We start from the raw sequence: 13,445 nt of genomic DNA on the forward strand, positions 1-13,445 counted from the left end.
GCTGCACCATTTGGGGTTGCTGAGACGTGGAAGCCAACTACAGGTCCACACACAGACAAGTCTCTACAGACGATGCCTCATAGACACAATGGAACTGTGTTCAGCTGTGGAGAATGAAATTAAGACATTTATGGGAAAATGAGTGGAACCAGAAGCCGTTGTGTTAAACAAAATAAGCAGAAAAGTACCCCGTGTTCCTTCTCATATGCAGAACTTATATTTGAATTAATATACACATATGCGTTCTGAGAGTGTGACATGAAAGTAGAAGGAGCAAGACATCAAAAGAAAGTGGATGGCAAGAGAGTACTAGAATGTCCATGCCAGAAACAGAAGGGAGGAAGAGGGCTAGCCCGGGGACAGGGGCTAGAGAGCAGAGGGGAACACAGTAGGACAGCAAATATATACATATATTTCACAATGAAATCCAATACACTGTGTGCTCTGAGAAGCAGATTATGTCATCATGAAAATAATGTTCATGTTTTTATATCATGAAAAAACCTCAGATCTCCCCCTCCCCCAACTCCCACCCGGATACTGGGAATTGAGCCTAGGGCCTGGCTTGTGTTAGGCAAAGGCTCTGTCACTGAGCTACATCTCCAGTCCAGTCCTCTTTTTTATCACTCTGTCTAGTTGGATGCAGGGTCCTGTTAAGGTGTCCAGCTGGCCTTGAATTTGCTCTAATTCTCCTGCTCTCTCCTCCCAATTGGTTGGGATGACAGGCCTGTGCCACTGGGTCAGGAACTTTTTATTATTTTTATAACAGCTTTATTGAAATAATTCACATGGGGGTGACACATGCATTTCAGGAATACGACCGAATGCTCTGTAACCCATAGACAATTTTGAAATATCTCCACCAATTCAAAAAGAAACTCAGGAGTCTTTTGCTAAAATTCTCTGTTCCTTGTACTCCCAGGCCAAATAATGGCAGCGAACGTTTACTATGTAGACTTGTCTACTCTGGACATGACATTGCAATAGAGAGATTGGCAAGTATGGTTACTGGCTTCTTTCTCTTAACATGTTATTACGGTTCCTCTGTGTTACGACATGCTTTAGTGTGTGTTTCTTTTCACGGCTGAATAATATCCTATTGTGTCGCTATAGCAGCCCATTGGCTGCTGTGTACATCGCTGTTGTGCGAGAGTTTTCAGGCAAGCATGTGCTTTTCACGTCTCTTGGGTCTGGACTAGAACTAGAAATACTGGGTCAAGTGGTTAGCTCTGTGCTTTACTGTGTGAGAAGCGGCTGGCGAGTCTTCCAGTGTGGCTGTACTGTTCAGTGACTTCTGACTCACACCCCTGTACCCTCTCCAGTACTGCCTGACTGCCGGACTGTAGCAGGTTCTGTTGACTGTAAGTGGTGACTCTTTCTAGTTTGACTGGCAATTCTCTGCTGGTGATGTGAGCATCTTTCATACACTTCTTGAGGTTTTGTACGTCTTCCCCCAGCTCATCGTGTTGGTCCACAGGCATCTTCTGCCAGCAGCTTGCTGTCTTGACTGATTTTGCTTTGTAGGAAGCTTTGAAATGAGAAAGTAGGGAAGGGAAATTCACTTTTTCTTCTTGTCCAAGATTGTCTTAACTGTTCCCTGGCTGGTGGGAGACTGGTACGGTGATCCTTAGGATCTGCTCAATCCACTTCTTCAAAGAAACCATCTGTGATTGTGGAGGGAGTCACATGGTGTCTGCAAGTGAACATGAGGGTTGCCATGGCAGCAGTGCTAGGGACCCACCTGTGATTACAGGACACTTTGAATTCATTTAGATCTCCTTTAACTGTATTCAAAACTAGAACACGAGGCTGGAGTGATGGCTCAGCAATCTGTCTGCTATTGCAGAGGACTTGAGTCAGTTTCCGAGCACCTGCATGGAGACTCACAACCATCTGTAATTTTAGTCTCAGGGCTATTCAGTGCCCTCCAGAGGCACCAGGCACACACACGGTAATAGACAAAACACTATAGACATAAAAAAATAAATAGGTAGTTAGGTGATTGATAGATAGATAGATAGATAGATAGATAGATAGATAGATAGACAGATCTAACAAAATAATATTAAACAACCAATAAATAAAAGGCAGCACATTGAAAAATTGTCTCAGATACTTCAGAGCAGTTCTAAGGATTTCTTTGTCCTGTCAGCAGGTTGTGAGAGCTGTTGCACAGTTCAGGGTCTCCCTTGTTCTGAGGCACTGCAGCCTCAGTGTACAGACTGAGGAAGCATCAGGAGGGAATGCGGCTGTCTTAGTCAGGGTTCCTATTCCTGCACAAACATCATGACCAAGAAGCAAGCTGGGGAGGAAAGGGTTTATTCTGCTTACACTTCCACATTGCTATTCATCACCAAAGGAAGTCAAGACTGGAACTCGAGAAGATCAGGAACTAGGAGCTGATGCAGAGGCCATGGCTTCCCCTGGCTTGCTCAGCTTGCTTTCTTAGAGAACCCAAGACTACCAGCCCAGGGATGGCATCACCCACTGTGGACCCTCCCCCCTTGGTCACTAATTGAGAAAATGTCTTACATCTGGGTCTCATGGAGGCATTTCCTCACTTGATGCTCCTTTCTCTGTGATAACTCCAGTCAAGTTGACACACAATCAGCCAGTACAGTGGTCTTCAGTGGCTACTTAAGAAGAGTACTTTCTTGACACCAAGAGAAGTGTTCTCCAAGATACAACTTGCTCATCCATTTTGTAAAAAACTTGGAAAATAGAGACATTATCACTTTTTGAGCTTAGGACTAAGAGTAAATGGAAAATGGGTTTATAATATATAAACTTTTCACATCTAATATATAATAAAAGGGAATTGAAATTCTAACAAGTAGTTTTTAGTGTGTGTATGTGTTCTTCTGGCCTTCTCTAGAAATTTACAGACTGAATCATGTTACATTCAAGGTACTATATACTTACATAACTTATGTCATTGGTGTTTATCATTTCATGAAATATATTTCAAACTATGATCTTAATAGCTTAATAGAACCCATAATATCCCACTATATGACTCTATATTACTCATCCTGTTTTCAGCCATTTGGGTGCTTTCCAACTTTTAATAAATATGGTGGTAGGAAAGGTTCATGCACTTAGAGTCTTCTCCAGTCTCTGATTATTTCCTTGGAATTGATTCCTAGAAATGGAATTAGTCAAAAGGCTATGAGCACTTAGGTCCCCATACAACATCCAGTTGATTTTCAGAGAGAGGTCATAAGGGTTCTACTGAGATCTCTGAGAGAACATCCATTTCTCCACTAGGAACAGTGAACACCCATTTTTAAGAGAAGTGATTTTCCTGGTTTAATTATGAGAAAAATTAGCTCATCATTTTAATGTGTTTATGAGTTCTTCTAACCTTCTCTCTAGAAACTTACAGATTGAAATTATGTTATTATGTTCAAAGTATATCCACATACATAATTTTGTGTCATTGGTATTTATCTTCTTGTGAAACATACTTCAGAACATGATCTTTGTAACTTAATAGAACCTATAATATTCTATTACGTGACTATATAAGACATTAATTACTGATTCTGTTTTCAGCCATACTACATGGGAACATGTAATATCTTTTAAGCGAGGTTGAACACAATTTCCTAAGCATTTCTCTTTTTGCCTTACAAGAACTCTGATTGACAAGCACGCCCCGGATGTATAAATCTGCCCATTTAATAATGTACAAACTTGTGGGTGTTTGAAGACTAGATGTCTGCCCCAGATATTCAATAAAGTCCATATCCATTGATATTGAGCAAGGTTTCCTCTTTGTTCAGTTAGGCTTTGAATTGTTTCTATAATAATTTTTCCCTAATTTTATGATTTTTGTCCACTTTTAGCCATTTCTGCTTCTTCTCAGGAAGTTCAGGGGTGGGGTTGGGGTTGGAGTCCTTTTCTTTAAGTTTTCAATAGTTTCCAAAGCAGCAGGTTTCCTGCGGCATCTTCATACACACTTGGCGTGGGTTAGCTCCTGATCACCTGTTCTTCCCTTATGAATTGGTGGGGAAGATGCCCTTTTCCAAAGGTAGTTCATGAGTCACAAATGCCAGCTGTGGATTAAAGATAAAAAAACATTGGTTATGTCTTTTCTGCCTCTACTGGAAGCTGCACCTCCGTTCAGGTCCTGTGCTGTGCCAGTGGCCATGTGTCAGAAAAGAATTTATTCTTCACAGGAAGAGAGCTATGTTTTGAACTCAGCCTTCTCTGGTGGCCAACCTTGTCTAACTGATCTGTCCAGCACACACCAGAAGGCAAGGTGTCTTTCTTGCCTAGTGATAAGTGAGTGAGCTACAGTCATGACTCACGGTTTAAGAGCCACCATCAGTTCAAACCTTGGGAGGGAGAGTGGTCTGATAGGTCAGAGAGAGACACCAAGGCCCCTTGATAGCCTTTATTTCTTTTGCTTTTAACACCGTCGGTTCTGTTGGAACTCATTGTAACTCTACAACCAACTACAATGGCTCTCATTTTCCTTTTTCATCTCATTACCTTGTACCACTAACAGAAGCCAATTTGTACTGACCCCTTTCTGGTTGTGGCTTAAAGGCTAAACTTCAGCTGTCCAGTCCCTCTGGTGCAGTGTCAGTGGAGCTGGACAGCATTGTCCTTCTCTCTTCCCCCAACCCTCATACACTGCAGATGCTACCAAGGCCCCAGGGAAGAAGAACCTCGAGCCCAAGTCCAGAGAGTAAGGATGTGTAGTGTTGACTGTGCCCTGTAGTAACCCTCTTGAGCCTTCTGGCGTGTGCTGGACAGAGCAGCTAGTTTCCTCTTCCAGTTTGATCAGATGACCTGGATGCAATAGAGACCTCCATGATGAGTGACTTGGTTGTGAGTCTTAGAAAGCCCTTAGAAACCTTAGAAAGATTCCCTTCTCCTTCCCATTCAAGTTCTTTCTCTCTTTAATTCTTAAGGATGTCCAAAATATAGTGGGAAAGGCCAAGGATTTGGAGGCCAAAGAGATTGCACTTGGCATATAGCTTTCTCCTCGCCCCCCAGTAAGTCACCTAACCTTGCTCTATCTGTTTTGTGGTGCTGGGAATCAAACTGAGAGCTTCAAACACCAGACATAGAGCCCAGACCTCACACAGAGTACTCTGGAAGCACTGTGTGATGCACACCGTGTTCTGCAAGCCACTGACCCACAAATCAGTCATTGGTGGTTTGAAAAGGTAGGCCATCCATGGGACTTTCATGTCAAGCTAGACTTGGGGGCCAGTGAATACTGCCTAGGATGGTCTCCCCTACCCCAAGGTTGTTTAGAGATGGAAGGGTTCAGAACTGCTTGGTCCCAGGTCTAGTTTTGGGTTTGGTTTGTGGGGACTAGCAGAATCATGTACATGGGGTTCACAGTCCCCTTCTGTTCCACTAAGGAACTTCCCCTCCTCCCATTTGTCCCCAGGGCATAGATAGGATATAGAGCCACCGAGGTTGGGAGCTGGTCCACCCCTACTCCCAACCTACATCAGCAACTGGCTCCCTGTGAAACCTGCAGCTCTATGCTGGGACATGACAAATGACCAAAAAAATCAATTTGTAATCTGATTGGAGGTTTTTGATTTCCTCTGATGAGTTTAAATTTCATTAAAAGCAACCTTATTCCAACATAAAAAGAATCCTTGAAGGGTAAAACAGGGGATTGTCTCACCCAGCATAAAGCATCTCAACTCTTTTGTGTGATTTATTCATGGCATTAATTGTGAGGGCCAGCCCTTGGTGTCTGCTGGCAGCTGTGCCGTTATCAGGGCCTGGGATCGGCCCAGGCTGGCTCAAAGCACAAGGACTCACATTCAAAACTCGCTCTTCGGCATATTGACACTTCAGTTATCAACAGCCCCTTTTATCTTTGGGGAGGGCGCTCCAAGCTTGCGGGGCCAGAATAAGCTAGGAATCAACACCGTGCTTCTCTGAATTCTCCTAATTGTATGTATTCTCTGAGAAAATGATCATCGTGGCCTCTTGTCTTGATGAGAAATTGACATTTTCTGAGGACTTCTTTGGGTGCTCCGAACAGGGGAGATAAGGCCCGGAGTTGTTTTAAAGCAGAGCGGCCTTTCTTTCCTTTCAGGGGCCTCTTTATTGCTCTCGTTGACCCACTTGATGAGTATGGATTTCATGAGGTCTTTTTCAGCATTTGAACTATAAAAGGTTCAGCGCGACACCACCCCTTATAGACAAAAGATAACCTTGCCCTTTGAATATATTGATTCTTTATTAACTAGGCTGTTTAATGCAATGAAATGAGGCATTAGATTGAAGCCCATTTCAAGTGCTTTGAATAATCTTTAAAAGCCTGAAAGACCTTAGAGAGACCTGACAATACTCGCATGCGTTTTTTTTTTTTTCTTGAGAGGATTGGTTCTTGCTTCTGGTTTGAAACGCAAGCTCTTGAACTTCTTTCTGTCCAGGTCAACAGACCCTATCACTCTAGCTCCAAAGACCTGAGCAGAGTTCCTGGTCTCTGAGGGAGGAGGGAGGCCTTGGGCAACATGTTCCTCCACCCTGGTGACTTGGGAAGGCCTGAAGTGGGCTTTGTGCCATAAGAACCTCTTTCTTTACTGTCTCTTTAAGGCCAGCCAACAAAGGCTCAGCCCTGATGGAGGGAAAGGTATTCACAAGTTTCTTTCTGTTTTGAATAATTGTTTCCTGTTTTGCTCAGCAGAACAAGTAATTAAGATGACATTTGTGAGTACTAATTTAGATCACACTTACTGAACGTGTGACAGAACTGCAAGCCAAAACATGCAAAGCCTGCCTGCCATTGAGAATGCAAGGCTCTGAGAGAAATAGAATGAGGTAGGAAGACAGGCAAGGGCTGTGGAAATCAGAACCTGTGCCCATGGCTGACATCACTGGAGTCCCAGGCTTGATCTTCATCTATGTGTAGCCGCTAGTGGCCAGTACAAGATACCTTAGTGCCAGTGACACATAGCAGTACTGCCATCCTTTTTATCAATCCATGGGCCATATTGCCAAGCCCCATCTGATTCTTACCAAAAAGGTACATGAGGATGCAGAGATCAGGGACGAGTGAGTGTTGGGGGAGCCAGAGCAAGTACTATCCAGCCATCCAGTTCAGACACTTATTACCCAACCTCTCCCAACCTCAGGATCATTTACAGGGCACCCCAGAGCCGCTGTGACCAGGTGTTTGTGTCAGAAACAGCTCAGGCCCAAGCGAGTGGGCCCCAAGTCTTCTGATGGCACCTGTGGCATCACAACCACCTCAGGAACTATGTTAACTGAGGGCTGAGAATTCTGGAAGGTTTTTTGAAAACCATTTAGATCTTGGTGAGCCCTGGCTCTGGAGCCCAGGATGTGGAAATGAAACCCCCAATTCATTTGTCAGTCATTTTAATAGTCAAAACAGATAAAATTACCAAAAGTGAAATTCACAGACAAGAAATACTTTAATTAAATATTGTGTAAAATGAACATTTTATACAGTTAAATATCTGAAAAAATGTACAGATAAAACAATCTTATTGTAGGGTCTCTGACAGCAAAATCTACCATTTAGTGAAGCTCTCGGTTTTTTGACACAATGAAGCAATGAGGGCGCTTGACTAGTTGATCTAAAACACAAACCAGGTGCGGGCATGAGGACACTTGCTAATGTGCACGTGAGCTCTTTTTAGGTCAAACCCTTACTTAGACAAAATAAATCGAGGCAATTTAGTTCCAAAGTGACTTCTCAGGCTGTTCGTTGTAGCTAAGCCCTGTCAGCAGCCACAAAGCCAGAGTGTGGCCCACTGACCCTTGGGGACATTCCATTTCTCTTATTGAGTCCCTTGAATGAACACTTTCTAAGCTTTATGTCATCTCTTTGTGAAGGTGTGTGTCTAGTTTTTAAAAAATCCCCTCCTTTTTGTTTTCAGTGTGGCTTCTGCTGCTATTTGCAAAGCATGCACTGTCTGCACGAGCCATGAGTGTGAAGGAAAAAGAAAGAGTCCTGACTCTTGGTCTCACGGTGGGTTTGGCACTAAGAGGCAGAGTGTCTGAAGGAGGCCTTCGCAGTTAAAAAAGTACAGACAGTGCTGTTGGATCTGACCACAAAAAGAACCTGCTTAAAATAATAACGCACTAACCAGCAGCTTCCTCCCAATACCTCTCTAACTCCAAGGGGAGCGCAAGAGGGCAGAAAGCAGCAGACAGACCCAGGAAGAAGTGACTGGCAAACTGGAGGTTTGTGCTTTTGGTGTGTGTGTGTGTGTGTGTGTGTGTGTGTGTGTGTGTGTGCTCATCATCCATCTCCAGATATTAACAATTGTGGTATGAGCCTGTGATAAAATAGCACAGAAGTTCTTCAGAGAAGTCCACTTTTAAGGCATCAGAGAAGTTAATGTGGCAAACATTTGTAATTAAAACGTCGGAAGTAAATTTTATTTTAAACTTTAGGCCTCTGAATTTTTCCAGTAAACACAGTTCAGCTATGTGGCAAAGTCATAGGTGGCAGCTAAAATGACTTTTTTTTTTTTACATTCTACAAAAAAAAAATTAAAAATTAAAAATAAAATAAGGACACAGCCCGGACGGTGTGGCCCCTTCACGGCCGCTCCACATGCACAGAACCTACTAGAATTTGTCACGGCCGCTGACACCATTTTCTTTTGACTATACAACAAACTTTTCTTTTCAAAAGTATTTGTTCAGATAACTTAAAAATAATATAAAAATAAACAATGAATTTGACTTTTCCTCAACATAAAAAAAGGGGTGGGGGATGATGGAAAGTCTAAATGATAGCAAATGATTTAGGTACAAATGAAATGTAAGGACATTGATTCATTTCAACAAAACAGATCAAAGAGACAGTTCTTGGTGTCTGCTCTTTCCCTGTGCTACAACACTGGGCAGGATCAAACACCAAAACAGACATGAAGAAAGAAGGCAGGGAAAGCAATGTACAAAATTTCAAAGATAAATACAATATTTATAATTGATATGTTACAAAATAAAGTCCCTTAGCAACTGCAAGTGTTCATGGGAAAGGAAGTGTCGCATGAAAGAGCATTTTATCCCCTATAAGACACATAAGGAATAAAACTCGTTTTTCTAAATATTTTAAGTGGATCTGAAAAAAATTCAAGACAAGTGTATAAATATTTAGCTACAACTTTGGCAAAATCACAAAAGTCTACAATTTTATAACCACATACAAAACACATCGGGGAAGAAGGGTCTAGAAGTCAAAAGGACAATTTCAGGTACAAGAAACATAGACCTCACAGTAGCCTAAGAATGCAATAGGTTTACAGTGCGCGAAAGTTGAAAAACTGTTGCTGATCGCACTTGCTTTAACAGGAAGCTCTAGGTGGGAGAATGTTGGAACCAGCAGACAGTAGCATATTCTTTTTCTCTGTCAGTGTGCTTGTTGAAGGCAAGAGATTCGATATCAAAGTTACAATTTCTAACTACAATAAGTTACAAAGTTTCATTTCATTAAGATGAAGTTAAGCAATGATAAACCCTCCCTCCCTCCCTGCCACCCCAAATTCACCTAGTCATATCCTCCTCTGTTCCAGTTAATGGCTCATACCTCCTTGGCCCCCTTTTTTTCACCACAAAAAAATATTTCACATTATAGAGATACACAACCATTGTGAATCTAGATATGAGTACAGAAAACTGTTTCGAGGCTTTCGTCCTCAGTGTCGCATGGGCATCAAAACGGTGCATATTCACGAAGCTTCTCCCCACACAGATAGCACGCACTAGACAGCCAAGACGGAATCAGAAACTTTATACAAAATAGGCGTTGCTTTGTTTTCCTTAATCTTCAGGACTGAGAAATGTGAAGTTATGAGAAAAGTTCAGTCAATAAAATGGAATTGTTCATGAAGGAGTGGGCTTGTTCTCGTGTTGGTTCTTAACAGTTTAAATAAAATCTTTAAATGTCTTTTGTAGCATTCAACTGTGGCTGATTTTTAGTTTTGAAGGTATTGTTTCCATCAGCACGTCTTAACACACTACACGTGTCCCCTGAAGTCCGTCCTTGGATGCTGGGTGCTGCGAAGGTAAACAGAGTCCCTCACATGGGCGGGACTACCAGCCCAGACATAGCTGCAAAAGAGAAGGAGACAGAAGTTAATGCGACCACCCCACACGCACCCTCAAGTGGGCCCAGCTTGCTCCTCCTGTGCTGGGATTCACAGGGAGGCCAGACTCGCTCAACTCCCTGCCATATAGTCAGTTCCGCTGGTGGCAGTGGTATTGCTAAGTCTACTTCTTAGGGTGAGGCCACAGCACTGGCAGGAGTCCCGCAGGCCTGTCTGGCGCTGCAGCCCTCTGTAAAGGCCTTCTCTGCAGGAGGGAGAGCAGGCTCCTGCTTCACATAAATGACTCCACATCTTGCTCAAAGCAAAGGGAAGCCTACTTTCTGGAAAGACAGGAACCAGCCTGGCCGTGGCTTGAAGGCTTGCTTTTCCTATGTGAAATGGAGACTTGCCTCAGCTTCCACCTCAGCTTCCCCCTCTGCCTTTGGGCCCAGGCTCTGACCTCCTACTAGCAGCTCTGTAGCGTAAGGGTGAGTCAGGCTCTCAGATCAAAGCCACACAGGGCCCAGCTGCTCTGGAATCTCATGGCCATGGAGTGGTGGAGGCAGCCCACCACCTCAGGGGGCTGTTTTCTCTCCAGAGAATAAGAGAAGCTTGGCACGAGAGCGCCAAGCGCAGCGAGCTCTGGAGTGAACTCCTGGTCCGAATGTAATTTAAAATCTTTTAACTCTGGTGTTGTTTAATTTTTGTCAGAATGACTGTTCTCATTAATTTATGTATAACATATTAATACATTTGTTCATGTAGTGATGTGAGCTTCAATTTCTCAGTCCATTAATTTCAACGATATTAATTTATCTCCGACTCACCGTTACAACTTTATGGTTTGGCAGGCCCCTGTGTACACACTGCTTGCATGGTACCACCTAGTCGGCCTCGATGCTGGGGCATGTCCACAGACACCTCCCCTCACTGCCTGCCTGCTAAGCAGCGCTGGCCTGGTGCCCAAGGCCAGCTCTGAGGCGGGCTGGCGGCACCTGGGGCCTGGGCTTCCCGTCAGAACTGACAGGTGTTGTGAAGACAATGAGTTCAAATCATTGATACCTTTCCAGTTCCTTTTTTGAGCATTAGTTCATCAAAGTGGAATATACCACCGACTTCACAAAAGGGCCAGTTTGTCTTCTCCACGGTTGCGTCCTCGGCACCCAGCAGAGAGCCTGGCACATAGTAGGCACTCAGTAAATACTGGTTGAATGGGTTCATGTGTTTAAAGGAGAATGGGTTTGACTTTCACCCAGTGGAGCACATACCCAAGGTGGTGTCTGAAAGAGGCCAGGTGATGGCCACTTACTTCAAGTAAGTGTGGCCCCTGTGCATCTCAGGGAGTCACGTGTGAGCCCAAAGGCCTAGGGGCACCCATATGGCTTCACCACCACATTCATTGTAGGTCACATGCCGCGTGAGCTGCCCTCAGTGCTGGGAAGGGTACTTGGTGCTCCATATGGCCCCGGCTGTGGACAGCTGTGTCCAGGTGGTAGTTCTCATGCCCCTGGGCCAACCCTTCCCCCTCTGAACTGAGAGAGAACACTTACTTCCAACTACAGACAGCCTTGCCACCCAGTCATGGTACACAAACTGCCCTGGGTCACCCCCTTCCAAGAGAGAGCAAAGCCATGTAGACTTACTGTCCTGAAGGTAAGGTTGTAAATAATGGCTCGGCCTCAGTGACAAAGGGGAGCAGGCACAGTCTGGGATGGGCTCCCAAGATGGCACAGTGACCTGCCACCCATTTCTGAGACTGTTTCTGCTGCCCCTTTAATAAGGAAGCTGAAAGCTTGGCACTAAGGGCAGGGGCATGCCCTGCATGGAGAAGGGCCAGGCCTGGGTACTCTGCTCTTGTAGTCTCCTTTCCCCTCAAGTGAGGTTCCACCCCTTGGGGCATGGAAGTGCTGATTCAAGATCACTGCATAGGAAGAATGGGCTGGACAAAACCTAGAGGCAGAAGGTATATGCTCGGCTGGAGGACCAGGCAGCAGGGCAGGAAGGAAGATGCAGACCAGTGAAGCACATGCAATGCCACAGGCGTGCACGGGGTTTGGGAAGGGGCCATGGGGCCTGAGCACCCACCCACACCGCCCTCACCTTGCAGTCCGTTCCCGTTGGCGCTGGTGCAGGAAGGAGGAGGCGAGGCTTGGGGCCGGACCACTGGCGCAAAAGCGCTCTTCTGTTTCACTGCGGAGATGACATTGGCAGGTGAGAATGAGAAAATGCCGTGTGTGCTGCTACAGTTTGAAGGGAGGGTGACCGAAGAGGCTGCCATGGTGGGGCTGGACGGCACTACTGCAACAAAGCAAACATGGTCAGCACGCGCGGGCCGTGGCGCAGCACCACGGCGAGAGCTCTGAGGGCCTCGCCTCGCACGGGGAGGGGCCACAAAACAAGACAAGACATGCTTCGGCTCGGCCACTCTGGATAACAGGCAAACGCTTTGGGGGGGCCGGGCTCTCTCTTCCAATTGAGCAGCCCCATGTGGTTCAGATTTTATTTTGGTGGCCAATAAGATGGCGTTGTGGGAGAGGGCTGAATTAGGTCAATTTGTAGTTGTCATTTGGACGCCCAGCCTCTGGGGCCACCCTTCCTTTTATCCAGTAGCTCACATCACAGAACATCCAAGCAATACACACACTCGACTTTGTAGTGAATATGAATCTGCGTGATGACGTGTGACAAAAACAGACACTTACTGCCGTAGGGAGAGTTAGCGGAGGAGCCATTAAGAAATCCAGGCGAGCCAGGGACCCCTAGATTGGCCATGGCGCCACTTCCATATCCATTCATGCTAGTGCTGACTGTGTTGTAATTGGACTGCTGGGGAGTACTGCTGGGGACGTAGCCTCGCGGGGACACGCTGCTTGTATTGCGACTGTAGCCGACTGTTAAAATTCCCCCCCCCCCGGCCAAAAATAACATTATTATCAGTGACAGACACTTGGGGGGGGTTTCCCCGAGAATCTATATCATATATTCAACATTTTAAATTGACTTTATGCTTCCTCTCGCCCTGGTGATTCTAGCCAGCTTAGATAATCTTATCACGCCAATCCTACCACTGGTAAGACCTGTTCCATCTCTGTTGGCTTCGATGGCCAGCCAAAGCATGCTTCGATCTAACCTTCAGCTGTTTCTACACACTGCTTTAGAAGCAATTATCAACAGCTTGGATTCCTGACCTGCTACCCCACTCTCTCTGAACTTTCAGCCTCAATAGACCTTCAAATGCCATAGCTGACAAAGAGAGCTTGTTTGTGGCCGTAACTTCCCTGTAAAGACTGTTTGGGGGGTCTTCATTTTCACAGTTGCTGTCTCTGTGAGCAGGGGTGGGGTGGGCGCCATAGCTTCTTGCCTGCTGCATAGCCTGGGTAACTGGGAGCCAGCAGAATG

The 13,445-nt window shown here is 45.1% G+C and overlaps 1 protein-coding gene across 10 annotated transcripts in view; it reads right to left on the reverse strand.

Moving 5' to 3' along the window:
• Positions 1-7,396: 7,396 nt before the first annotated feature.
• Ebf3 (EBF transcription factor 3) overlaps positions 7,397-13,445 on the reverse strand; it is a 119,045-nt gene continuing 112,996 nt past the window's right edge. For 2 of the 10 annotated variants that reach the window (XM_031388655.1, XM_031388657.1), the window contains exons 14-17: positions 12,749-12,937; positions 12,147-12,344; positions 11,109-11,221; positions 7,397-10,071 (exon numbers count right to left, since the gene is read on the reverse strand). In XM_031388655.1, coding sequence (XP_031244515.1) covers positions 10,054-10,071; positions 11,109-11,221; positions 12,147-12,344; positions 12,749-12,937 — 518 coding nt within the window. In that variant the 3' untranslated portion in view covers positions 7,397-10,053. The remainder of the gene's footprint in view (positions 10,072-11,108; positions 11,222-12,146; positions 12,345-12,748; positions 12,938-13,445) is intronic. The other 8 variants (XM_031388662.1, XM_031388661.1, XM_031388660.1 and 5 more) reach the window with 6 other exon arrangements.

This window comes from Mastomys coucha, unplaced genomic scaffold (genome assembly GCF_008632895.1).
Source record: "Mastomys coucha isolate ucsf_1 unplaced genomic scaffold, UCSF_Mcou_1 pScaffold21, whole genome shotgun sequence".
NCBI lineage: Eukaryota > Metazoa > Chordata > Mammalia > Rodentia > Muridae > Mastomys > Mastomys coucha.